Source organism: Cicer arietinum, chromosome 1 (genome assembly GCF_000331145.2).
Source record: "Cicer arietinum cultivar CDC Frontier isolate Library 1 chromosome 1, Cicar.CDCFrontier_v2.0, whole genome shotgun sequence".
Taxonomy (NCBI): Eukaryota; Viridiplantae; Streptophyta; class Magnoliopsida; order Fabales; family Fabaceae; genus Cicer; species Cicer arietinum.
In genome coordinates, this window is record NC_021160.2 from 52,382,772 (window position 1) to 52,410,695 (window position 27,924).

The 27,924-nt window shown below is 30.1% G+C and overlaps 5 protein-coding genes across 7 annotated transcripts; 4 read left to right on the forward strand and 1 right to left on the reverse strand.

The window, feature by feature from the left end:
* Positions 1-2,806: 2,806 nt before the first annotated feature.
* Positions 2,807-6,639, forward strand: LOC101490743 (telomere repeat-binding factor 4-like). The gene is made up of 6 exons (XM_004486799.4): positions 2,807-3,086; positions 3,197-3,438; positions 4,472-4,556; positions 5,733-5,822; positions 6,098-6,380; positions 6,484-6,639. Exons 1-6 carry the CDS (start codon positions 2,937-2,939, stop codon positions 6,513-6,515), a joined length of 882 nt encoding a protein of 293 aa, XP_004486856.1. The 5' UTR covers positions 2,807-2,936; the 3' UTR covers positions 6,516-6,639.
* A 2,513-nt stretch (positions 6,640-9,152) lies between these two features.
* LOC101490423 (uncharacterized) lies at positions 9,153-12,000 on the forward strand. 3 transcript variants are annotated; one of them, XM_004486797.4, is made up of 3 exons: positions 9,153-9,259; positions 10,983-11,045; positions 11,171-12,000. In XM_004486797.4, the coding sequence occupies exons 2-3, from the start codon at positions 11,025-11,027 to the stop codon at positions 11,783-11,785; spliced, it is 636 nt and encodes a 211-aa protein (XP_004486854.1). In that variant the 5' UTR covers positions 9,153-9,259; positions 10,983-11,024; the 3' UTR covers positions 11,786-12,000. The 3 variants fall into 3 exon arrangements, with proteins under 3 accessions (XP_004486854.1, XP_073220929.1, XP_073220930.1); XM_073364828.1 differs by having other exon boundaries at positions 9,240-9,319; XM_073364829.1 differs by lacking the exon at positions 9,153-9,259 and adding an exon at positions 10,295-10,421.
* Positions 12,001-14,917: 2,917 nt separating this feature from the next.
* LOC101490099 (eukaryotic initiation factor 4A-10-like) lies at positions 14,918-18,029 on the forward strand. The gene is made up of 5 exons (XM_004486796.4): positions 14,918-15,062; positions 15,627-15,696; positions 15,777-15,880; positions 16,648-17,078; positions 17,216-18,029. Exons 2-5 carry the CDS (start codon positions 15,629-15,631, stop codon positions 17,849-17,851), a joined length of 1,239 nt encoding a protein of 412 aa, XP_004486853.1. The 5' UTR covers positions 14,918-15,062; positions 15,627-15,628; the 3' UTR covers positions 17,852-18,029.
* Positions 18,030-19,868: 1,839 nt separating this feature from the next.
* Positions 19,869-20,792, forward strand: LOC101489777 (uncharacterized). Its single transcript, XM_004486795.4, has 2 exons — positions 19,869-20,231; positions 20,386-20,792. Exons 1-2 carry the CDS (start codon positions 20,099-20,101, stop codon positions 20,583-20,585), a joined length of 333 nt encoding a protein of 110 aa, XP_004486852.1. The 5' UTR covers positions 19,869-20,098; the 3' UTR covers positions 20,586-20,792.
* Positions 20,793-22,946: 2,154 nt separating this feature from the next.
* LOC101489457 (casein kinase 1-like protein 2) lies at positions 22,947-27,918 on the reverse strand. The gene is made up of 14 exons (XM_004486794.4): positions 27,711-27,918; positions 27,569-27,609; positions 27,003-27,072; positions 26,756-26,904; positions 26,574-26,669; positions 26,401-26,471; positions 25,270-25,331; positions 25,117-25,180; positions 24,948-25,032; positions 24,731-24,857; positions 24,519-24,601; positions 24,353-24,434; positions 24,069-24,211; positions 22,947-23,531 (listed from the first exon to the last, which is right to left on the reverse strand). The coding sequence occupies exons 1-14, from the start codon at positions 27,784-27,786 to the stop codon at positions 23,238-23,240; spliced, it is 1,443 nt and encodes a 480-aa protein (XP_004486851.1). The 5' UTR covers positions 27,787-27,918; the 3' UTR covers positions 22,947-23,237.
* Between the last annotated feature and the right edge of the window lie 6 nt (positions 27,919-27,924).

Here is a 27,924-nt window from a genome sequence, read left to right on the forward strand (position 1 = left end):
TATATATATATATATATATATATATATATATATTTAAAGAAGTTGATTATAATTTTTTTTTTTAATTTAGGGACCTATTGAAAAACTCCCAAATAATTTAAAGACCTAAAGAGTAATTACCTTTCGTAAACGAGAAGGTGTTATAATAGTAAAATATGATGAGAGAGTATGTAAAAACAATATACTTATATTACATACCATTTAAATCCTTTTGAAAATGGTATTTTTCTATGTCAAAATAAATTTTATTAAGTTACTAAATCAGGTAAAATAAAAGAGGTAATACAAGGTAGACAATCCTTAATTCAAACTAAGTCTATAAAATCTAAAACAATCAACATTCATCGGTCAAAATAGATGTTCAGTTAACATGATTTAATGTAAAAGAAAGAAAAGAACTGTAAATCATTTCACAATCAGCAATCGTTCAGTCAAAATAAGAAGAATATTTTGATTTTGCATGCATTACCTCGAACCATATTAAGAGATTCTCCTTCAAAAACAATATATGAAATTCAATGTCAAAGTAAATTGGCCAACTAATTTTAAATAAATACTCAAGATATTCTTAAGGTCCTCCGTGATACTTTAAGCAATTGAGAATTCAACATCTTATTAATAGTGTATTATTAAGCATGTTTATCTTCTTTTATACTAATTAAAATTTCAAAATTTATATTCTCTAAATTAAAAACACACTACAGGAGATTTGATTAAATATTTTCTACCACATGTATGTAATCTCCAAATTACTATTTTTTAATTTAAAACGCCCTAGAAACTCATAAAGTGTGCCTACGGGAGAAGACACGTGCGACTAGCCAAGTTGCAATTTATAGATAGTTTATTTTATGAAAATATGTTTATTTGATTTTAACTAGAAATTTTTTAAGTAAATCAATTTTATGAAGATAAAATTAAATGTTAATTAATAAGAATATTCAAAAATAAATTTATGATATTTTTATTATTTTTAAAAATAAAAATAATTGTTCATTTTAAATGTCTCTTATCTTTTTAATTATAATAATAAAATTAACATAAATTTTAAAAATAATTACAAAAACTTTTTTACAAAAGTAAAACCAGCTATTAGATGTCTTTCTATGAAATAACGTTAACTATTAAACACACATTTATAGTACATTTTATTTAATTGATTAAAATACACATAAATGATATAAAATATATATAAAATCCACATATTTTAATATAATTTATGTGAATTTTAATTCATTAAATAAAATACTTTAAATAATGTGTAGCACTAATTACATATGGAATATAGTTTACTCAAACTTGCATGAAAGTGTTATTCTTTTTGGAAGTATTGTTTAGTATTGTTTGTATTTAACTTAGATGTACGAAAGTATTATTTTGTCACTGAATAACTCCAAGTTTCTTCCACCGCAACTTCTTTTTCTCTTTTTTTTTCGTATCGATTATAGTAAAATTCTTCTGTGTCGAAGAAGAAAGGTGATTTATTATTAATCTTTTTATATGAAATTACTTTTTAACATTGTTTACTTTTTCTATTTTTTTATTTACATAAGATGATTTTCACATAAATTTATTTATTTTTATGTTTTTTTTATATTTTGCCGATTAATTGCGATGTTCTAATTTTTCTGTTATACATTATTTATTTTATTCAAATTGATAGATTAACTTTGATTCAGTGTAGACAAATTTAATCAATAACTTCAGCATCTTTAACGTTGCAAATCTAGATGCTTACATATTTTCAATTGCTTTACTTTTGTCAAATTTGTACATATTTTGTCATTTTATACTATTAACTTAGATGTTGTAAACTTGTTCAGAGACTCATATTATTTTTCGGTTTGTAGCAAATTTATTTTGTTTTTTATCGATGTATTTTTTAAATTTGAATGAATGAATATGATTTTTAATTTAAAAAAACTCCAAACTTCTTGTATTTTATTTATTTTATTTTATTTTTAATAATATTTAAAAATATTGTGAATGATAGGAAATTAACTTGAAAATATGACCATAGTTAAAATATCATACTAATCATGTGATGCTTATGTACTATTATTATATTTATTATTATATTGAATATTTTGTTCCGACTTTGCAATTATATTAATTAAATATAGTAATATTTATCATTTATTATAAAACGACAACGATAAAATAATAATAATAATAATAATAATAATAATAATAATAATAATAATAATAATGAAATATATAAAAATATTTACAAATATTTGAATAATAAAATATACAATTTAATATTTAAATAAATTATTTTAATATTCATAGTGCATCCTATTTTGTTAATACATCAAAAATAAAATAAAATAAAACGTTTTTGAATGTAAATTTTCAAAATTTGTACTTTTCTTTATCATGAAAATTTTGTATGTTTGACTGACTTCAGCGAACTAATATGAATAAATTGATATAAGTAAAAATTATTTATTAATAATTTTTTTTTAAAGTGTAATCTTTTCAATACATACAACCAATCTTATTTTTTTTTTCAACATAACCAATCAAATGTTAGTATATTATAACTTTATTATATTATTAGGAAAAAAAATACTTTATTATACTATTTTAAAAAATTCTAGAAATATTTTAAAGTAAAATATCATATCTTTTTGCTATAAATAGTGAAATATGATTAAATATACGAGTTAATGTGTATAATAAATAATTTAAAAATTATTTAAATATTAATAATATAAAAATATTGTAATAATATGAAATCCTATTTGTACCAAAATAAAATATCAAATCTTTCTTCTTTTATAATAAAAGAGTATCAAATCCTACAAACCGAATCTAATAGAATCCTATAAAACGAAAGCGTCTCATAGAAATATTGAAGAGCATTGTGGTTGTACACACAGCTGGTGAACTAAAAACCAGAATCTTGTTGCTAATAATCAGCGTAGTAAAAGATGGGAAATCAGAAGCAGAAGTGGACGGCTGAAGAAGAAGACGCGTTGCAACGTGGCGTCCAGAAGTACGGTGCCGGAAAGTGGAAGAACATTCTCAGAGACCCTGATTTCTCTCGTTCCCTCGCTATCCGTTCCAACATTGATCTCAAGGTTTATTCTCTTCTTCTTATTCTTCTATTCTAATTAGGGTTAGGGTTTTTCTTTTTATTTCTTCAAATTTTTAAATTAAATCAACTGTGTTTATCGTTATCAATGTTTAGGATAAATGGCGGAATTTAAATGTTTGCCCTGGTCAAAGTTCTAAAGATAAGTCTAGGACTCCCAAAATCAAACCATTGGTTCCTGCTCCTGCTTCACCTTCACTTGCTCCATCTCCAGTTCCTACTCTGCCAAATGTTACTCCTTCACCTCAAACTCAAACTCAGACTCAGGCTCCTACTCAGACTCCCACTCCCACTCCACAGCCTTCTCACAATGATGACGATGCCAAAACTCATCCAAAGTATAATCTTTTCCCCCATTCTTTATGCAATTTATTTTATTCTTGTGCAATTAATATTAACAATACTGATTACTAACAAATAATCGTATATTTATTGCACAAACATGAAAATGTGATTTGGATTCCCTATTGTCGGAAAATAGTGCATTTGATGTAGTCACGCGATTTTGATAGTTAGATCAAGATTGCAAAATACTTAGTTGGAATGTGAGATTTTTTATTTTAATGAGACAGTTTGAATTGGCGATTGCATGATTGCCTTTGTATCCTGCGAAAAATTACTCTTCACCGAGGGAAAAAATTAGATAGGTTCACATGCTAAAAAGTCCATGTAAATGGAGTGGAATGAGAATAGGCGAGTGAAGATGGAAGATAACCCATATGCGTTTTTAGAAAAGATTAAGGGTTTAGGATAAAGGTAAAATTAGGAATATGTGGTGTCAGCTACTGTGGGAAATAACCACGTTCTAGTTGCATTGGAAAAGATAAGCGTGTGTCCTTTTGTCTAGGTAAAGTAAGGTACACAATTAAATACCAAAAGTATGTTCAACCACTCTACTTTTGTTATTGACATTTTATATTTTACATCATGGAATTATAGTTTTGAATTAAATACAAAATTTATTGGTAGCTTACTAGTTGGTATTAGTATATTAGAATGTATTACAAACCCAAATGTACTGATTATGTATACGCCCATGTACCAATACTTAGTAGGCAGTGTACTGCATACCAGTACCCACATTAAAGAGAATTGAGAGCCTGATAACTCGGCAGCAAATGTTCATAGGATAAATTACCAATTATTATATTTGTGATGGAGCGTTCTGTTTTTAACATGGTTTTGTGTTGAAGTAAAACATGTATCAGAAATATTCATTACAAACATTTTTTACATCACTTTACTAGCTGACCCTCATAAAGTATAATATGTTGTAAATTATACAGAGTTTTTCACACATATTTTTTTATTATTTTTCTTGTAAATTAAGGCCATATTACGAGGGGTTCTCTGTACTCCTTATTTTCTCAGGTACAATGCAATGATTTTCGAAGCTTTATCAACAATCAAAGATACCAATGGTTCTGACTTAAATGCTATTGTTAGCTTCATTGAGGTGAGTGCTATTTTTTGGGGACGATGTTTTTCTATATTTGACTACTTATGATCACTATTTTCTGGATTGGTTATGCTTTGCTTCTTAGATTGTATAACAAAATTTCATGAATTCAATTGTGCCCAACAAAGATCTTGGATTGAATTGCGGCTGTCCAATTAGGTTCTATGACTTTCTAGTGCTGGACTTTCATGATACTTTTGAACTATTTTCTATATGTTAGTTAAGTTAGCAATTTTCTAGTATTGTTAGTTAAGTTAGCAATTTTCTCCTTCACCAAGGTTTGAACTTTGGTCCTTTCACTCCTTCAACTCTTAGCGCAAAACAGTTGAGCTACCCAACCCCCTCGCAACATGCCTTATTTCTCCATCTATCTTCCGAGTCCCAAGGTTTGAACTTTGGTCCTTTCACTCCTTCAACTCTTAGCTCAAAACAATTGAGCTACCCAGCCCCCCTCACAACATGCCTTATTTCTCCATCCATCTTCCAAGTCCCAATAACTCACCAAGTAACTCAACTCCCTCAACATTATTCAAAAGAAAAAGAAAAAACTTAACTCCCTCAACGAATAATGTATAAGAGGTACTAAAATAAATAAAATGGTTATTTATAGAAGGCTGAAAATGTTATTTAGATCTTAGTGTTTGTTGGATATAATTGTCCCAATGAGATTTGAGTCTATGATCTCATAGGAACAATCCAATTTCCACAGCATCAGTTCAATAACAATGGCTTTGCCATTTGCATTTTACACCAGAGAATTTAAAATCAGTTCATTAACTCAAAGCACCTTCTAGGATTTTTGCCACATGTAAACTATATTCACTCTTGTATGACTTTTCAAAGTAGCACGCTCACTTTCTTATTTTCATAATAGTTACAGTTTATTTTATTCCAGTGTGAAAAAAAATTATTTGTCATGTACATAGACAATATTTGTTAGTTATGGTCATTGTGACTTTCGTATTTTGTCAAAATAAAAATTTAGATTGTGTTGCAATTTCCTTGCTTTTGTGCTAGCTAGACTTATGGGAGTTGGGGGCTTGGGGCGGAAATGTAGTTTACTGTGCAACATCTATAGTGCATATTGATATTTTGAATACAGAGTATTTTCTATTTCTAGTATGATTTTCTTTTTGAATTTTCAAGGAATAAATGACTCGTTTAATACTGCAGCAAAAGCACAACTTCCCTCAAAATCAAAATTTCAGAAGGACGTTAGGTACAAAGTTAAGAAGGCTTGTCAGTCAAGGGAAACTTGAGAAGGTAAATTAGTCCTCTGCGATGCTTTGAAGAAATGTGTAATAAGAGTATTATATTCTCTGTATTTTACTTTATATTCTGCATGTGTGCATGGCCACTGTGTGTGCTTAGTGTTTGTGACCCTAGAAGCATTTAGATCCAATTTTATCTGTTTTTTTCTCTTCTGAAAAATGTATCCAACTGTATCTGCTAGATAACATAACAGAAAAGAACTAATTGTATAAACTTTAACTACCAACTCAACATATTAAAACTAATCAATCATCTAACTCCTGCAGGTACAAAATTGTTATAAGATAAAGGACACCACAGTGGTGACGAAGTCAGCTGATGACCCAAAATCACCTACAGCAAAAGAAATGGATTCGCCAGCATCATCTGGTATTTCTAAATATGATGAGGCAATGAAGGAAGCTGCTGAAACTGTAGCCTACAGAATTGCTGATGCGGAGAATAAGTCATTTTTGGCTGCTGCTGCAGTCAAGGAGACGGAAAGATATGCAAAGTTTGTTGAGGAGAATGATGTAATGTTAAAGTTTGCGGAAGAGCTTTTAGCAAAATGTACGGCAGATAAGCAACTCTATCTATCTACTCATAAATCAATTTTGTAGACATAATTATGCAAATAAAATGACCAATGTTCTTTTGATTTTAATTGTTGCAGGCAAGCTTGGTGGAAGTGTCCGTTTTGCTTAAATTGTTAAATGTTTAGGCCTACAATTTTTTTGTTTCTCTACATGTAAATTTATCCATATCTTGTGTTACCTTTTTTGGAATAAAATTGGTTTACTTAGTTTTTAAGAAAATGATTATTTTTATATAGGAGGCTGTATTTTAATCCAGTGACATAAGTTGACAAGACTTGTTAATAAAATTAGTCGACTCAAGTTTGCTTAAAACTGAATGCCATGGTTACTGGTAAGCCAAAAACCAAGTGATTTGAACATAGTTTTTTCCAATGTAATTGCACAAAAGTATATTGCACTCATGTTTAAAAATGTTATGGGAGGATTGTTAGGTCATTGCCTAAAACGGAATGCCTTATTAGATGGTAAGATAAAAAGCAAGTGATAGGAAAAGTGTTTTTTTTTTTTTTGTTTTTTATAAAAAAAATGGTTTTTTTTTCTTCCCATTGTATATAGCAGGTCCGTTTAGTTTGGACCTGGCTTTCTTTTGCTCCATCTTGGACCAATTAAAATGACCTGTTACTATGGATATATACCAGTTTTAGGTATATTTACATATACCCCACAATGGTTTTGTAAAATAGATATGCCCGTAACTTTTAAAATTATAAAATATATATATCAATTAAATTCATAAAATATATTCATGAATAATTAATAGGATTGGCAACTTTCTTTTAATACGACAAAAACCCCTAATGGTACAAAAACCTAACTTGAAAGAGAAGCCTGCCACAAAGGTAGCTTATTCTCTCATCTTCAATATTCTTAAAAGCTCTCAAATACACATTTTTGAAAATATTGGGATGGAAAAAGAAGTCACCTGCAGCGAAACCACCACAACCATTACATAAGACTCCACTCCAAGGAGCCTAGTTAAAACAAGCCCATTACAATTTAAAACATTTATAAGAGTCATTTAAGAGTTTACAAATGATAACATTTTTAAATTTATTAACAAGTGGTTGAGCACATATGATTAATAAAATTCAATTAATGATGAATTTAATGTGAAATCCATTAAGAATGTCTGAGTTTGAAATAATTACAATTTAAATTTTACTTATTTAATTGGATTCTATATTAACTTCAATAGGGGTTAAGATCATTCAAATGATTTGATTTAGTAGTAAAAAAATATGTATTTGATGTATGAACTTTAAACTTTTTTCTACCATTAATTGAAATTTGAAACTCCATATTACCAAAACTCAATTGAAAGTTTTATGAATTATTTATCTCTACAAATTTAACCACTACATGTAAATTTATCCATATCTTGTGTTACCTTTTTTGGAATAAAATTGGTTTACTTAGTTTTTAAGAAAATGATTATTTTTATATAGGAGGCTGTATTTTAATCCAGTGACATAAGTTGACAAGACTTGTTAATAAAATTAGTCGACTCAAGTTTGCTTAAAACTGAATGCCATGGTTACTGGTAAGCCAAAAACCAAGTGATTTGAACATAGTTTTTTCCAATGTAATTGCACAAAAGTATATTGCACTCATGTTTAAAAATGTTATGGGAGGATTGTTAGGTCATTGCCTAAAACGGAATGCCTTATTAGATGGTAAGATAAAAAGCAAGTGATAGGAAAAGTGTTTTTTTTTTTTTTTGTTTTTTATAAAAAAAATGGTTTTTTTTTCTTCCCATTGTATATAGCAGGTCCGTTTAGTTTGGACCTGGCTTTCTTTTGCTCCATCTTGGACCAATTAAAATGACCTGTTACTATGGATATATACCAGTTTTAGGTATATTTACATATACCCCACAATGGTTTTGTAAAATAGATATGCCCGTAACTTTTAAAATTATAAAATATATATATCAATTAAATTCATAAAATATATTCATGAATAATTAATAGGATTGGCAACTTTCTTTTAATACGACAAAAACCCCTAATGGTACAAAAACCTAACTTGAAAGAGAAGCCTGCCACAAAGGTAGCTTATTCTCTCATCTTCAATATTCTTAAAAGCTCTCAAATACACATTTTTGAAAATATTGGGATGGAAAAAGAAGTCACCTGCAGCGAAACCACCACAACCATTACATAAGACTCCACTCCAAGGAGCCTAGTTAAAACAAGCCCATTACAATTTAAAACATTTATAAGAGTCATTTAAGAGTTTACAAATGATAACATTTTTAAATTTATTAACAAGTGGTTGAGCACATATGATTAATAAAATTCAATTAATGATGAATTTAATGTGAAATCCATTAAGAATGTCTGAGTTTGAAATAATTACAATTTAAATTTTACTTATTTAATTGGATTCTATATTAACTTCAATAGGGGTTAAGATCATTCAAATGATTTGATTTAGTAGTAAAAAAATATGTATTTGATGTATGAACTTTAAACTTTTTTCTACCATTAATTGAAATTTGAAACTCCATATTACCAAAACTCAATTGAAAGTTTTATGAATTATTTATCTCTACAAATTTAACCAATCAAAATTTGCTACTTAAAACAAAGATTGAATGAGGCTGAGAGGCATCGTTGGATTGCTCTTGCAAAGAAAGATAAATCAGTGGAAGAATTTACTACTAGCTACTTAAAACAAAAATTTAATGAGGCTGAGGAGTAATATCTTTTATATAGGATAATTATTTCTTGTATTTCACAAAACAAATAGTGGTAAAGTACACCTCATTCACTTCTTGTATTTCACAAAACAAATCAGTGGTAAAATACACCTCATTCACAGGCACCTTCCACGAGAAATCGTCACGGTTAGGTAACTAACTATTTTAATTTATATATCGATAATGAATCTCTCTCACATCACAACGGTTAGGTAACTGTTTTCCCGTACTTTCTTGCCGCTTTCTTTCATTTTCTATTGAGACGTTATATATTCCTTTCTTTCTTTTCCCGTATTTCATCGATCTTTACATCTGAAACATAGTTGTTTTGTTTGAATTTATTATAGCATTGTTATTTTGTACTTTCATTGCTCTATTTTGTATTTTCGTTACTCTATTGAATTTCTTTCGCATCATAGAGGTTTTATTGTTTATGATTTTCCCGCACTTTCTCGTTACTTCTTTTTCTTCTTCTAATTGTACATAATAGTATTTCATCGACATTTATCATTTCGACGTTGAAGTAGTTTGAATTTATTATAGCATTGTTAATTTGTATTTTCATTACTCTATTGAATTTCTTTCGCATCAGAGAGGTTTTATTGTTTATGATTTTCCCGCACTTTCTCGGTACTTCTTCTCTTCTAATTATACATAATAGTATTTCATCGACATTTATCATTTCGACCTTGAAGTAGTTTGAATTTATTATAGCATTGTTAATTTGTATTTTCATTACTCTATTGAATTTCTTTCGCATCAGAGAGGTTTTATTGTTTATGATTTTCCCGCACTTTCTCGGTACTTCTTCTCTTCTAATTGTACATAATAGTATTTCATCGACATTTATCATTTCGACGTTGAAGTAGTTTGAATTTATTATAGCATTGTTAATTTGTATTTTCATTACTCTATTGAATTTCTTTCGCATCAGAGAGGTTTTATTGTTTATGATTTTCCCGCACTTTCTCGGTACTTCTTCTCTTCTAATTATACATAATAGTATTTCATCGACATTTATCATTTCGACCTTGAAGTAGTTTGAATTTATTATAGCATTGTTATTTTGTATTTTCATTACTCTGTTGAATTTCTTTCACATCAGAGAGGTTTTATTGTTTATGATTTTCCCGCACTTTCTCGGTACTTCTTCTCTTCTAATTATACATAATAGTATTTCATCGACATTTATCATTTCGACCTTGAAGTAGTTTGAATTTATTATAGCATTGTTATTTTGTATTTTCATTACTCTGTTGAATTTCTTTCACATCAGAGAGGTTTTATTGTTTATGATTTTCCCGCACTTTCTCGGTACTTCTTCTCTTCTTCTAATTGTACATATTTCATCGACATTCATCGTTTCAACCTGGAAGTAGTTCTTTTCAATAAATAACTGATACGACACTGACTCGATGACAGCTAGCGATAATAATTTACGAAAATTAATTAATTAATTATAATCAATTTGTCGGTACGTCTGATTAATGGTGTTGTTAGGGAGGTTTCTTTAAATCAATCTACTATCTATCTATACTATGTGATTTCGAAATAAGGATCGTCACTTTTAAAAATTTATAGCATTGCAACATTGATCATGCATAAGCTTCCTGATTTCAATATGCTTTTATTTTTATAGTTTTGATTTGACTCTCTTACCATAGCTGTTTCTTGCATAACCAGCTTAATTTCTTTTTTCTGTTTGAATCTGTAGTAATATTGTGCTAATATGTATTATTACATTCATTAGTGATTGTCAGTTAACAGAAATACAAAAAATGCATAAACTGCAACTGACTAATGCTTGTTAATAATTTGATAACTAATTCAAAATATTAATATTAATACTACTGTTCAATGGTCTAACACATGCAGGGACAAGTTAAACTGTTACAATACCACACACCTCAATCCAATATGAAAAGAACTCTGGATGAGGTAATATAAAAAATGAAGAAAATCTCTTCCATTTTATTTTATAGCTGCTTTGAAATAGATTTCTATTAATTATCTCATGAATTTGTTATTTGAATTGGCCTATGACACAATAATTACTATACAAGATGGATAAGGAAGGACCTTCTGATCCAAAATCACTTGTTGAGGACCCCAAATCACTTGAGGAGGACCCAGAATCACCTGCTGAGGAGGACCCAGAATCACCTGCTGAGGAGGACCCAGAATCACCTGCTGAGGAGGACCCAGAATCACCTGCTGAGGAGGACCCAGAATCTCCTGCTGAGGAGGACCCAGAATCTCCTGCTGATGAGGACCCAGAATCTCCTGCTGATGAGGACCCAAAATCTCATGCTGAGGACCTAAAATCTCCTGTTGATGAGGACCCAAAATCTCCTGCTGAGGACCCAAAATCTCCTGCTGATGAGGACCCAAAATCTACTGCTGATGAGGACCCAAAGTCTACTGCTGAGGACCCAAAATCTACTGCTGATGAGGACCCAAAATCTCCTTTGACACTTGAAGCGCGTTACAAGAATGCTTGTGACATTGCAGCATATAAAGTTGCTGATGCGGAGAATAAATCAGCTTTGGCAAAAGAGGCAGTCGAGGAGACGGAAAGAGTCGGTAAACTGGTTGAAGAAAATGATGCAATGTTAAAGTTTGCTGAAGAGCTTCAAGCAGAATTGGATGGAACTGATAAGACTATCGCTTTTCGTTAAAGCCATCCACATATAATTCTTTTCTCTTAGATTTTTTAAACGATGAATTTTGAGTTAGTGCATTGAGTTTTACGGTGACTACGTACCCTTTAGCCTCCGTTTATAGCCTATAGAATCCTTTGGTGTGTAGCTGAAATATATTGTGGACTTCAGAATAGTACTGCTGTAATAGAATCGTCTAACAATAACAATTGAATCCCCTTTTTAGTTTTTTATCCTCTCTTGATTCAGCTTACCCACCCATCATTTCCTTAATAATTTTTGAAATGATCCTATAGTTACTAGGACCTGAAGTTTACGGAACCTTCATCTCCTTTCATCTACTAGAGGACCAAGTTAGGATGAAATGAACTTAAGGACTTGCAATTGAGCTATACCAAGAACAATAACTTATGAAACACGTCAAATTCAAAGCCAATTTGATATTAGGACATCAGGAGCACCAATGACACTCTCGACTAGTAAGTACAGTGTATTTATTTCACTAAATTGTGTGGTAAAAAATATATTACTAGGATTATTCAAAATAAAAATAAAATATAATAAAATCAAATAGTTTAAAGACTTCTCTTAAAAAAAATGCTAAGTCAAATTTGTGATCGGAAATTGTATTCTCATTATGCAATTTTTTTATATGGTTGCATTTTTAAGTACGACTTTTTACTAAAATAAAAATAAGATTTTTCTATAAAACATCTTGATTTGAGAGTGCAACTTTCTATGAAGTATAAAACTAGGATAGATTATTATTTGAAAAATGGAATAGATTGGATTTTTTTTTAAAATTAGTATTGTGAGATCAACTATACAAAAATAGTATTATATATATAAAAATGTTGAGTTTGTATATATAAATTTTCCTTCCAAAATTAATAATAATTTTGTAAATTATATACTTCATCATTGTAATTAAGTATACACATTAGTTTTTACTTTTATTTACTTCAAAAATATTCGAGACATATTTTTTTTCTTTAGCAATATTAAGATATTTTTATCTATTTTAATTAAGTAAACACATTTGGTTGTTTTCAATCTTCCTTCACATTTACTTTATGTTGCATAGTACTACTATATATATCAGACTTACACTTGTCAAAATATCATTACAACACACACCCAGCTGACATGTTACTAAATTTAACATTTAAAATTTGTTTAAAATAATACGTTTAATTTTTGAGTTTTAATTCAATTGATAAATATTAATATCGTTAAGTTTGATATTATATCTAAAATTCAAATCCGACACTTCATAAGTGTATGTATTTATGATAATATATCTAAAATGATGTATACATAATGCAAAGTAGAATATCACACTTTTAGAATAATAGATATAATATTAATCAAGTGATATTATTGAAAACATAATTTTTACATTGAATACATAAAATGACATTCATTTCAATAGATTAGATTAATACATTAAATTACACGAACTTGAAGAAATAGACTTACCACAAATATACCAGAAAAAATAATATAAACGGAATATTGATATAATGTTATGTATGTTGCTATACAAATATCTTACATTGCGAAAGAGTCTGTCTAAGCCCCTAAGTGGTAAATAAAGAGTTTTAGGCCTCTCAAATAAGACACTACAAAGAACATTTCGAACAACATATGTTGTACTTATTTTTCTTTATTAAGGATCACTGAATAATTAATATGAGTGGCTATTAGAGACCAAATATTGTATATGCACTTTTTCTTTCCTTAATAACGCGCTAATCCCACCACTAAAATGATAAATAATGTATATTTCTCATTGTTGTTGTTAAAAATAATGATACAAATTTATTAGTGAATCTCATTTAATAATATTTTTAGAAGTGTTGAGTTAAAGTGATTGAATATTTATTAAAGACTATTATTAAAAAAATAATTGAGTGATATGTACATGTGGACTCTATGCAATACTTATCTATACACTCATTTTAAAAATCTACCGCTCTAAATATATTTAAACCTTACACTTAAAATATTCAAATATAACAATTAAAATAAGTGGCAAATGTAAGATGATACAACAATAGATATACTTAAGTAAAAATTCTTATATTCTACATCTAATCGTCTTATAAAGCAATAATGGTTAAATTTTTAATAAAATAATCATAAAAAAATTATTATTCACATTAAGATACCTTCTCTCTAAAAAAATTTTAAAACACCTCTAATTTTTTTAATCAATGATTTATATTAGAATCACGACTGATCATAGGTTTGTGCTAGTAGACCATAGGGTCCAAATCATTTTTAAGGGAATTATTGGGTCCAAAAAATACAATTATGAGATAAAAATTTATCTTACACTATAGAGTTCAGAAACAAAAAAGACTAAGAATTCAGCGACAAAATTAGATGTAGATATATGGTAAATGAGTGATCATAGTTTGGTGTTCAATAAAAATATGGTTTGAGTTTGGTAAACGAGTGATCCAGCCTAAAACGATCAAAAAATGGTTTGAGTTTGGTAAATGAGTGATCATAGTTTAACAAAATAGCCGATCGCAAAGAAAATAAATTGAGTACTAAGTTCAATCCATTTTATCCAATTCTTACAAATTCTTTAGTAACTTTAGGATGATGCACTTAGTTATTTTGATACTTCTAAATATGTTATACAATTTAAGAACTTTACAACTTTGTTTTTGATTGTGTTGATCCTTGCAATAAAAATATTTCATGATCAATTTTATGATTTTTATATTCTCATTAATTAATTATATATATATATATATTATTTGCTAAAAAAATTATAAAAATAGATTACATTATTTAAAAAAAAAATTAAGATTGTATTATTTAAAAAAAAAAATTATGATCGTTGGTTAACGACTCAACTCAATACTCTACACAGATTGAGTTTTAGTTTTGACCAAGTATAACCCAAATCGACGCACAATTTTAGTCACGCGTTATAAAATATAGTCTTAGTATTAAAAAAAAAAAAAAAAGCTGGTTTTTGTGATGTTTCTTTTTTCTTATTTGATAAACTGACAGTAAATTTAATATAAAAAAACAGAAACAAAAAGAATAAAAATAAAAATAAAAAAATAAAAATAAAAATAAAAAAATGCGATAAACACAGTACTAGTAGTGAACTACGAAGAACAACAAGCCATCCTTATATATTAACCTAAACTCTCTCTCCCACGCCTCCCTTCAACTCCACGGCGCAGATCCGAGGAGTTTGGGAAACCCTAATTCTATCATTCTCTCGCATCTCTCTCTCTCTCTCTCTCTCTCTCTCTCTCTCTACCCACAGGTATACGCAATTCTCTTTCTCTCTTTGCTCCCCATTTTCATTCTTTTACTTTCATCCGCGTTTTTGTTTTACGTTAAATCATGGACTCCGTCTTTTGAATCTCAGGTTCATCTTAATGCTTCTTTTTTTTCTTCTCCCCAACAATAACTATGATCTAAATAATCAACTTTTTTTAATCAGTTGTTTATGATTTGATGAATGCTAAGTTTGAATTTAAGAAATGAATTATCTTTTCACTGAATGATTCTCATGCATGATTTGTTGTTTTCTTATTGGTGCTTTTTTCTGTTTCTATTTGTTATTGTCGTTGGAATAATGGTCCAAAGTTTTATAAACTTAGTGTTCTTTTTTTCTTTCTTTCTGATTTATCGGTGCTGATTCATCATAAGCCTTCTATTATTCGTTGACACATGAAGGAATTAATATTATTACTGTTGCACTTAGTAATATTTGGAACTATGTTTTTTTGTTGGTTTATTGATTTTACTGGACTATACGAAACATTTTTTTTTCTTTCTATTATATCTGTTTGATTTCAACTATAATGTTTTTGTTGTTCTGCAGTCATGGCAGGTTTGGCTCCGGACGGTTCACAATTTGATGCTAAGCAGTATGACTCTAAGATGAACGAATTGTAAGTAACGAAGGGATGCATGATTTTATATGTTTTTTGGTAGTATTATGTTATTTTAATATTTTGAAAATTGATTATAGGCTTACTGATGGACAAGAATTTGGCGTCGAATATGATGAAGTCTATGATACTTTTGATGCAATGAAATTGGAAGAAAATCTTCTTAGAGGCATATATGCTTATGGTATACATATGTTTTTTCGTTTGTTTCTTTAAATACTTATTAAGTCCGTATAATTACAGTGCGATAAGCAACTATTGAAGTGCCAGATTCACTCCTTACATTAATGCATTGTGATATTGTTCTCTGTAATATTTACCCTGTTAAAATTATGCTGAACCATTATTTAGAAGTGCAAGAAACCAATCAGAACATTCTGACAATTTTAATAATCCTTCCAGCTTAAAATTCAAACAATTATTGGGTTTTGAATCCAAAAGAATGTTTTTTCTATTGTCTTAAAGGCTGTATGTGTGAAAATAAAATCTAAAGAGGCCTGACAAAAGTTGAGTTTTGTTCATTAATTACCTAGGCCACATAGTGGGTTTGACAATTGGTAATGTACCAACAATATAAAGAGTCGACTTCTGTCCATTAACTTAGAGGTCACATTGTCCCTTGAATGGGCCCGTTGAAAGTGTGAACTTTATATCCCCAAACTTTTAATTTGTAATGTAGCAATATTATAAAGGGTGGCTACTGTTTTTCTTCTTTTCTTCAATCGCATGTGCCTAAAGTTATTGTTTTTAAATACATCTTTCTTTCTGTTTCTTAAAATACAATTTTGAGATGATTAAAAGTGAATTTGCTTAACTGTTCTTATTGTGCTTTCAAACTAAATGCATCTTCACCTTGGAGCACTAAATAATGCATTTTTAATGATATTGAAACTTTTTATGCACTTGACTCCATTGCAAGATCATATTTGATGTTTTGTTCTTGTACTAAAGGTTTTGAGAAGCCCTCTGCAATTCAGCAAAGGGGAATTGTTCCTTTCTGCAAAGGTTTAGATGTGATTCAGCAGGCTCAGTCTGGAACAGGGAAGACAGCAACATTCTGTTCTGGAATTTTACAGCAGCTTGATTATGGATTGGTTCAGTGCCAGGCTTTGGTTTTGGCACCAACAAGGGAGTTGGCACAGCAGATTGAGAAGGTTATGCGTGCTCTTGGTGATTACCTTGGTGTTAAGGTTCATGCTTGTGTTGGTGGAACCAGCGTTCGTGAGGATCAGCGTATTCTCCAAGGTGGTGTCCACACTGTTGTGGGCACTCCTGGACGTGTGTTTGACATGCTGCGACGACAGTCTCTTCGGCCAGAGTACATTAAAATGTTTGTTTTGGACGAGGCTGATGAAATGCTTTCACGTGGTTTCAAGGACCAGGTTTGTTGGTTTTCTGATTATTCATTAGAACTGATTTCGGTTGTAATATTTTTTTTTCATGGCATTGTCTTGTACATGTTACATGCTTGTGTTTTCACATATCTAATTGTTTAGGTTATTTCATGCTTGTAATGCAGATCTACGACATCTTCCAGCTTCTGCCTCCCAAAATTCAGGTTGGAGTGTTCTCTGCTACAATGCCACCCGAAGCCCTGGAGATCACAAGGAAGTTCATGAACAAGCCAGTGAGAATCCTGGTAAAGCGTGATGAATTGACCCTTGAGGGTATCAAGCAATTTTATGTCAATGTTGACAAGGAAGAGTGGAAACTGGAGACATTATGTGACCTTTATGAGACACTGGCTATCACTCAGAGTGTCATTTTTGTGAACACAAGGCGCAAGGTGGACTGGCTCACTGACAAAATGCGAGGGAATGACCACACTGTCTCAGCCACCCATGGAGACATGGACCAAAACACTCGTGATATCATCATGCGTGAATTTCGCTCAGGCTCTTCTCGAGTTCTCATTACCACTGACCTTTTGGCCCGTGGTATTGATGTTCAACAAGTGTCTTTGGTGATAAACTATGATCTTCCTACTCAACCTGAAAATTATCTTCATCGCATAGGGCGAAGTGGTCGTTTTGGTAGAAAAGGTGTTGCAATAAACTTTGTCACATTGGATGATGCAAGAATGCTTTCTGATATTCAGAAGTTCTACAATGTGACCGTAGAGGAGTTGCCTTCAAATGTTGCTGATCTACTCTGATGAATTAATTTTTGTTCTCTGTTAATTCATCAGGGCTTTTTAGTTTTTGACAAGTGCTATTTTATGCCTACTCTTCTTTTGCAATTTTTACCCATTAGAGTTCAAAGACATCTGACTCTATTTATAATGGATTCTATGAATTTTGTTTAATTGCTTAATTAGTGGGTTTTTTTTGTGATCTGTATTTCTTTTATTTCATCAACAGAAATATAAATCCTACTTGTTCAGTTATAAATCTGTTTAGAACTAAAAAAAACCTAAGCTGTGACGTTGTGAATGCAAATGCGTTGATTGCAAGAAATCCGAAATCAAATCACAGGCTCTTAATTGAGACTTCATTGTGGAGTCAATCCATCCAGAGTTGTTCTCACCTAAAACTTTCGGAGTTCTAACATGGACCAAATCATCACATTTCATGAATGACAAAACCAACAAGAATTTCAATATTGATGAATATTTTACATTCTCACTAAAACCAAAACAACTAGAAACAAAATCAACTTTTTATGTGCTTTCAGATTCGTACAGGAAACAATGGAATTAGTTTATATTATATTTTTAATAATTAAGCCTTTTGATTTTACCAAAAAGAGGGAACCAAAGAAAAAGTGATTATCTTGTTCTATTTTATTTACTACATGCCAACTCCTATTTTACTATATTCAGAGTAACAGGGTTGGATTGCCCACCCAAAAGTTAAGCTCTTAGTACATTAGGATGCATTCATTATTCAAAAGAATAATGTAAAAATTTCTTTCATCGTTACATCAATAAAGTATTGTTATGCTGACTTTTTTGTCAAGTAGTGGGTCTTAAAGTGCAACTTTGCAATTAGTTTGAACATCGTTGCTTTTGGTGATGGTTCACTCCACTCCTCACAATTCTAGGTGTTTAGGATCTTACAATTTAGCAGTAAAAAACGTTGATTCATTAGTGAAATATTATATTAATGAGTTTATTCGAAGTTCCATTGATTAGTATTTTTTGTACATTTTAAATAAACATTGAAGGTAGACTGCCCATACTAACAATGAACTTTTTTGTGCACTTTGGGCAAAACTTCAAAGCATGGTTTATAAAAATTCATAGAGCAACTTTATAATGATTAGTAATGATTTCATTTTCAATCATTTTTCTTGACTTTGTTGATAAATTACATTTGAAAAGAACAATTTTTTTCATGACTTTGGATGGACATTTTTTAAAATATGACTAAAATGTAAGAATGCAAGATTATTGACAAATCTCATTTAGTAAATTGTTTGGAAGTGTTAAGTTGAAGAGATAAGGTACTTAAGTCGTAAAAACTTAGGTGTTGAGTTGCTTATCATGTTTAACATCATAGTGTTTCTTGATTGTATTTGTATATATTAATTTGTATTTTTGCTAAGGGGATTTTGTAAAGTAGAACTTAAGTTTAGTAGGCATGCAGTAGGTTAAAAGGGTTGTCCATTAAATTGTACTTTTGTGAAATTTAGTCAAACCAAAAACTATCATAACAATTCTACTCTGTTAAGGAAAGTTGGATCAGTCGCTACCCCACAAAATTCCATCAAATAAAACAACATATTAAATACTAAAATCAATAAATCATCATCTTCAACTGTCTCCAGCTCAAAATATTTTATAATTGAAATAAATTAAGGAGTTAACTAATACTTTTATGGATAAATATATATTTCGCCTTAAATAAATCCTTTATTTAATACTTCTCAAATTTTAAAAATAATTTTGGAGTGTTTAAATTGTTATTACCTAACATGACAAAAGAATTAATCATTTTAATAAGATTTACAATTTAGAAGAGTAACCGATGTGACAAATATTTCAAAATTAAACTAATGGGTGTATTCTCGATATCCCTAATTATAAACATTAATTCAAAAAAAATAATAAATATAAGATCTTTCAAATTACTTAAATACATTTATTATTTTAAAAAATAACCACACAAAATAAAATAGATATATTAAATTTATTATCTATTTTTCTTCTATATATGTGGGAAAAGAATGTTGTTTATAAAAGGTATCAAGGTTTAGAAAACCAAAACTATAACTTAGTCTATGAATTAAAGTTAGTAAGAAAAAGCTATAGATGATCCTAGTAATATACAACTAGAGGAAAGAAGAAAAGAAAAAAGGGCAAATCCATATCAACCCAACCAATTATTTTAACTTGTACCTTGTTGCCTTGTCTTAAAAACACAACCTTAGTTTTTCTCTCTTGGTTATTCTTGTTTCCATCATGGAATTCAGATCAAAGTCATGCAGAGATGAAAAGCTACAAATTGAAAGCTACTCTGGAGGCAAAGTGGCCCCAACAAGCATGCAAGATCTAAGATGTTATAGTGCTAATTATGCTTATGCAAACCACATAGGTAAAGATATGAAATTTTTATTTTATTTTATTTTTGAAAAACATGAGAAGAGAAAAATTATTAATAATTAAATTAATGGTTATTTTACGACCGTCTTCTAAGATATTGAAATTACAAATTCAAACTTTGACTACTGAGCTGACACCTCATTCAGATGCAGATAAGGAGGTAAAGATGAAGAAAGTAAAAGGCATATCAAAGAGTTGGAGCTTGAATGATCCTGAATTGAAGAGGAAGAAGAGAGTTGCTGGCTACAAAATATATGCTGCTGAAGGGAAAATGAAAGGGTCTTTAAAGAAGAGTCTTAGGTGGATTAAAAGCACTTATACTCAAGCTATCAATGGATGGTGGTGAAAAGGTTATTAATGGTATTGTTTGTGTTTCTTTTTCTGAATTTGGTGTTATGAATAGTTATTTGCTTACATTTCTTTCATGTAATGTGAATTTCATAATCCTAAGTTCTGATTTAAAATGAATACTACTGGATTTGAACTAGGATTTGATTAATTTGTTTGTAATTTTATTTTAATTGTGTAATATATGAGTGTGTGAATATGTGTACATCATAGTCATTAATTGTGGTCTAAGTAGTAACATAAAAGTTTTAAGAATGATAGCATTATGGGAAAATCACTCGTTTTATGTTCTGTTTCAGCTGCTCATGTTCATATCTAAGTCTAAAATTTGGATCAGTTATGTAAGAATTCAACACTCTTTTGGCCAAAGATAAAGTTTTATTATTCATCACACCTTTGCCACCGTTGATGTCTTTGAATGATTAAATTTTCAATTAATTGAACGAGGTTTGTTATTTTGGGTACATGTGTAATGTACAATTTGCTTATGGTTGATCATATTTTTCCAGTTCTTTACCTCACAGTAATGTGTCACCTATTTTGTATTAGGATTTAACGTTGAAATTCATACACATTAGTATAGAAAAGTAAGAAATTTTGAATTTGAATTTGGACTCTAATTTATTAAATATCTCTGTAATCTTTTATTATTTAAATTGCACTTACAAAGACAATGTGTAAGTTATATATTATTAGAGAATATATTTAAATGGTCTTATAACCATATGTTTTTGTTTTTATTTTTATATTTTAGCAGAATTTTTTATATATTTGAAAAGTAACGTTAATGTTGATTTATCTGGATGACATTAAATTATATTTTTATTGATATAAAATTCCTATAAATATTATCTACAAAATAATTTTATATAATATCGATAAATTACAACTACTCGTGTGTAATTTTATAAATAATTGTATTAAAATCAAACATAACTTAATGATATGATTGTTATGATTAATTAATACTGAAAAAAATATTTATATTGTCAATATATGTAAACTAAATTTTACTATTTATATTATAATTTAAAGATAGATTTTAAAACAAGGTCAACTCCTAAAATAGACTGAGCTATATTAAAAAATTAGTTTTCGCAATTGTACACATGAGTACCTAAATTTACTTCAAAAATTGATTTTGTAATAGTTACCTAAATTTACTCTAAATAAAATGAGTTTTAAATTGAGTTTTAAATTTACTCATAGTTTTAAATTATCTTCTCCTTTTATTAGAGATGGATGATTTAAGACCATTTTTTGATTTAACTTCCAAATCATTAAGTGCGACACTTTTTTATTTTTTCACCATGGTGCAACTTTTTTTTTTCCATTTTGATATAATATTCATTTTTGTTAAGGTTGATCGACTACAAATCTCAATCAATGATTTTGACATCCTTCGGTATTATTGATATGGGGACATATATTCATGACACTTGAATGTCATATTTGTATGTATGTTGTAATTTTAAAGTATATTATCGTTTTATACAAATTTAGATGTTGTGTGGTAGTTCGCATATTCATCTTTTATATTTTTAACAAATTTCAATTTTATTGCATCAATCTATTCTACAATTTAAATTGATGAATATAATTTCTTTTAATAAAAAAATATCAATGTCATGACATTTAATAACTTTCCGATTTTGTGAAATTAACCGAATGAAATGAACATTCTCATTAAACATTTGATACTTCATTGTGTCTAATATTAAATTACATACCCAAGAATGTCTAAATTATGCCATGTATTACACGGTTAAGAATAAACATCAAGATAAAGTTGTTTGGGAGAGATGGAGTGTCAGGAAATAGTTCATCTCCTCCCTTCCTTTTACAAAATTAATAATATTTACTATGTTTTTTTTTAAAAAAAACATCAATATAATAATAAATATAAAGCATTCGCTAAATTGATTATGATTGGATTTTACAAAACCAATGATGCAAATATGGCAAGTTTAAGGGTTCATCTTAACAATTCGTCAAAAAAAGAGTGAATCTCAAATATTGATTTGGAATTTAAAAAAAAAAAATAGTATATTCACGTACTAAGAATTAGTTAAAAGTGAAGTGATGACGATTCACAAAATCTTAAAATTCAACTGTATGCATCACACTTGGCCATTCTTTTCGAGTCAGTACATTTATATTTTATTATTCGTGTGAAATAAGAAGCTGGCGCTCCTGATAAATTCATAAATGACGCAGACACATGTTATGGCAGTTGGTTGTTTTCCACTTGAACGTAAAAAAGATATATGATCTATAATCCAAAAAAAGAGGGCTAAGAAAGCACGAGATATAAGTTTTTTTTTTTTTGACGGAATATAAGTATAAGTAACAAATAATATAAAAGAGAAACGAATTGTATTGTAATGTAAATATGAAGCTGTAGAACCAATGCGAGTAAATCGTAAACTGTATTAACAGAAGCCATTTTATGGGGAAAGCTTTGTCAGGAAACCAACCCCCTAAGCATCTTTTTTTATGTACTTGTTGTGGTGACAATTCCCAACTTGTTGCAGCTTTCCTCTCAACAAAATGAACAGACAACACTCCACTCGGTAGTTCGTGAAAAAGAGTATAAAACTTTTTAAAATTTTACCAACAAGATAATGTGATCGATCGAGAGTGGCAGCTGCTAATACTGTACCTTCTCATCATTGAAATTCAGGCTTTCGATACCTCGAAGAGTTGACTCAAAATTCTTGACGTTTGATGTGTTTCTGCCGGCGGATGTTCGGTTGTGCTCCGATGATGTGATCGGGGAATTTCTTTGAGCACTAGAGTTTTTAAGGAGCGCTCCAGGACTAGCATCCCTGGCAAGAGGAAGAGAGGGTTCAATCTCACTGCCAACAACTGCATCACGACTGTTGGAAACAGCACCACTTCGTCTTGTAGATCCACTTGGCCGGAAGAAATTAGAACTAGACGACTGCATAAACAATACACAATGTCAAAATAACATGAAAACTAAATGCAATACAAAAATAATCATGAACAAACCACTAGCAAAACACATAGGACACAATTAACCCAAAAGTATTAATACATCCAGTTTCTTTTATTAGCCAGAAAACAAGAACTACAGAGTTTACTGACAGCACAAAACTCATCATACATGTAGTAGATCAGAAGAAGCAGAGTCTAAAGAATGATATATCACTTTTCTAAATACAGCTGACTTCTGAAAAATATTTACATTAATTGCTTATCTTAAGCCTCAATTGTGCAAAAAAAGACACAAATGAAACAGACAACACTAAATAATACAGTTATGGCCAGCAGAAACAAAGCAAAAAAGCGTAGCATCATAATTTTTGTTTTAGATAAATGGGAAACAAAATTACTTTTCTTAAACAGAAAATAATGAGAAAGGTAGTATGCTTCAGATTGTGCATAATATAACATCATCTTTAAGCTTTCTGCAAGAAATACAGTCATAAGCGGACCCATAAATGAATACACTCACCATAACTTCTTTAGATCCAATTAAGTCACTTGTGACCGGGGCTTTTTGTCTAGATAAATTTCCATCATTTGCAATAGGTCCGGAGTTTCTTCTACGAGCAAGATCTGATGAAGACCAACCAGCATGCCTGCCCTCTTCCCCACCTAAGCAGAAATTCCCGCATTTAAATAAAAACATAGAAAAGCATATCATATAAAATGGAAAAGCCTAGATAAATGAAATAAAATAAAATAAAACAAAACAATAGATCATGGCTGTAAAAGTAAAAGGAAATATAATTTTACCTATCGGTCTATCAGCACTCACAACAGCTGGTGGTATGCCAGAACTCGGCCCAGCGCCAGTACTTGGCCCAGCACCATTACCCTGCAATATGTCACACATTCAGTAAGACAATCTAACCTGAACAACAGAACAATTAATGCCACCAGATAGCACACCACTACTTACAATGGCACGTGCAGGAGGAGTGGCAATTTGGGATTGCTGATATTTCAAAATGGTCCAATCGAAGACATAATCAAACTGGAATCCTGGAGCAATAGAAGAACACCAGCCAAAACATATAAATGACATTAAAACTTAAAATATGACCATCTTGTTTTCAAAGACCTTAATAATTTCAGAGTGAATTATAAATAAGAAAACAAAGAGGCTTAAACCTTCGCGAATGAAAAGGTCGCGGAAAAGCCTTTTCAAATATGCATAATCTGGTTTATCATCAAACCGCAATGACCGACAGTAATGGAAGTACGAAGCAAATTCTGAGGGGTAGCCACGACACAAGGACTAACAAAAAAGCAAGCCACATTTTGTTACGACAAAGGAGCTTAAAGCATATTATGTACCAAAACAATGTTTTATAATATACAGGCTTACCTCAATAGAAGTAGAAACTTTCTTCTCACTGATTTTCTCATACTTTTGCTTCTTAGTACCTGCTTTCAGTCCCTGCCATGGAAGACTGTCGAAATACCAAATAAATAATAATGAAATTAAAAGCAATTGATAAAGAAAGATAAAATAACATAAGAAAAGGGATAATTACCTTCCTCTCAAGAAGTACATAAGAACATATCCAAGTGATTCTAAGTCATCCCTACGGCTTTGCTCTGATAAAGAATATAGGACATTTCCAAAGTTCAGACTCAATCACTAACAATAAATAAAAATGCAATGAATAGATGCATTGAGAACATACCAATTCCAAGATGAGTATTCATACTAGCATATCTAGCAGTTCCTGTCAAATTCTTATTCTCTCTGAAAAGGATTATAAGCAAGTCATAATTTAGAGAAAACCCAACACTAAATTGATTACATAGGACTGTAATACAATAATCAAGTACCATGTAAATCAATAAATTGAAAGTTATTATAAAGTGATTTGATAGAATACCAAAAAAAGTAAAGTGTAACAAAGTAAGGTATAATAAAATAAAGATGGCAAACACAATCAACACAACAATTAAGCCTTTTCCAACTAGGTGAGATTGCCTCTGTGTATCAATTGACACCATAAAGTCCAATAGGATATTAGGTCCAAAAATAGATCATTTACCTCAAAATCTAATTGACTAAATCTCTCTTAATGATTTGTCCTATAGTTTTCCTTTGCCTATCTCTACCTCTAGTTATTAGACTATCCTCCATTGGTTCAACTCTCATTAATGTGCTTTTATATAACTTCTCCACACACGTACATACCACCTAAGACCTCGCCATTTTCTCAACAATGGGGGATACCTCAAACTTTCTTTCTAATGATTGTAACAATCTTTATATAATTAACAACATCATGTCGTGACGAATTAAAGAAACATGATTTAATAAATACAAAACTCGGTTGATTGTCTTGCAAAGCTACCAATTATCGTTTTCATTTCTCATACAACTTATTGTATTATCATTCTCATATAACTTGTTATATTAGAATAGTGGGTACATTAAAATCATCCAACAATTCTCCATTACACATCCACATTTTGTAGTGAATAGATTTATCAAAAGTATTCTAAACCTCAGCTGCAGACCAACATAAATTATTTTTGCATCTTCCAAAAACGCAAACAAGAAATTGACTGCTGCATAAAATATAAAACCAGAGGAGCCACCTAATGCCTCCGCCCCGATATTGAAGCTGCTACTATTTTATTAGAAACCATTCCCAGTGAATATTCAGAGCCATGCAACTAACAATACTTCAGCCTTTTCACATATAGCATTTGCCATATAAATTTATTGTAATCCTAATTTCCTCAAGTTAAAACATGTTTCAACTGTGATGTTACACATAAATTAACAAAAACTGAATAAAAATGAGACAAAATACCTGTAAGGAATATGCTGATGGGTAGAGGTGTCTCTGTATTTTTTAGCAAGACCAAAGTCAATGGCATAAACCTACAAAAGAGGAAAATTTGAAAAGGATACATTCAATCCAAGAGATGAAGGATACATAAAGGGAGAAAAAAAGAGATTGAAAAGCGATATTATAACTAATACTTGGTTAGCACGCCTCCCCAAACCCATGAGGAAGTTGTCGGGCTTGATGTCCCTATGTAAAAATGATTTGGAATGAATATATTCAACTCGATTTATCTGCAAATAGTTCAAGATTCACCCATATTAAAAATTTAGTGAAGGGAAAAATTATAAAAGTTACCAAGCAACAAAGGAAATCTTACCATCTGATCAGCAAGCATGAGTACAGTTTTGAGGGACAATTTCCGACTACAAAAACTGAATAAATCCTCGAGACTAGGTCCCAGTAAATCCATCACAAGAACATTGTACTCTCCTTCTACGCCAAACCATCTCACATTTGGGATACCAGCTGCCAAATAAAGGTAGCCAACCAAAAACATTTAATCTGAGTAATATGAAGTCTAATAAAGTAAACAAAGATAGAAATTCAGCAAGATAGGAGATTACTTCCTCCTTGAAGTACTTTATACAACTTTGACTCATACAATAATTGAGGATGTTTGGTTTTGATATTTTCCTGAAACCAAAAGCAACGAGAAAGAGGAAAATATTGATTAAACACGTCCCTAATCCTTAACAGTCAGTACAGTTCTTCAATAAGTCAATTATCATCAATGTCATTAAAAACAGGATAAACCACAGTGAGAACACAAACAAACAGCCCTTTTGAGTTCCAATGCACGAGGGTTAAAATTTATTTACACCCAAACAAGTGAACAACCTTAGACAAGCCTATTAGCACCTCTGGCTACATTAATTATCTACAGAAGTTCAAACAAAAATGCACTTGTTCTACAGACTCCACCACACATTCCATAAAGCACACCTTAATTATTTCAATTTTACATACTCATAAAAATTGAACAATATACAACACTACATACTACACAATTTTCCATCAAAAGATGACAAAGCTTAAAATCACATCAAACATGCAAATTTTGTTATGGAATTATAAACAGGGAAAATTAAGGCAAAAAAATCGAAATTTAAGTACTAATCATAATACTCACAAGCTTGATTGCAACCTCTTCATTTGTCTGAATATTTGTACCTGGATTAATTTAATAAGAATACAAAATCAAAGTTAAAAAGAAAATAATGATAAAAAAAAAATTAATCAGAGATTAAAAGATGGAAGGAAACATAGGATACCGAGATAGATCTCGCCGAAGGATCCGCTACCAATCTTACGGCCTAGACGGAACTTGTTCGCAATACGAGGTTCCATTCGATCGGGTCAAAACCCTAATAAGAAGAGAGATTAAAACCCTAGAAATTGAAAATTGAAAAAGGAAGGAGTTGATGGAAGGAGGAAAGGAAGGGATAGAAGTGAGAGAAGAGGAAAAGGAGAGGGACAAAATCGGAA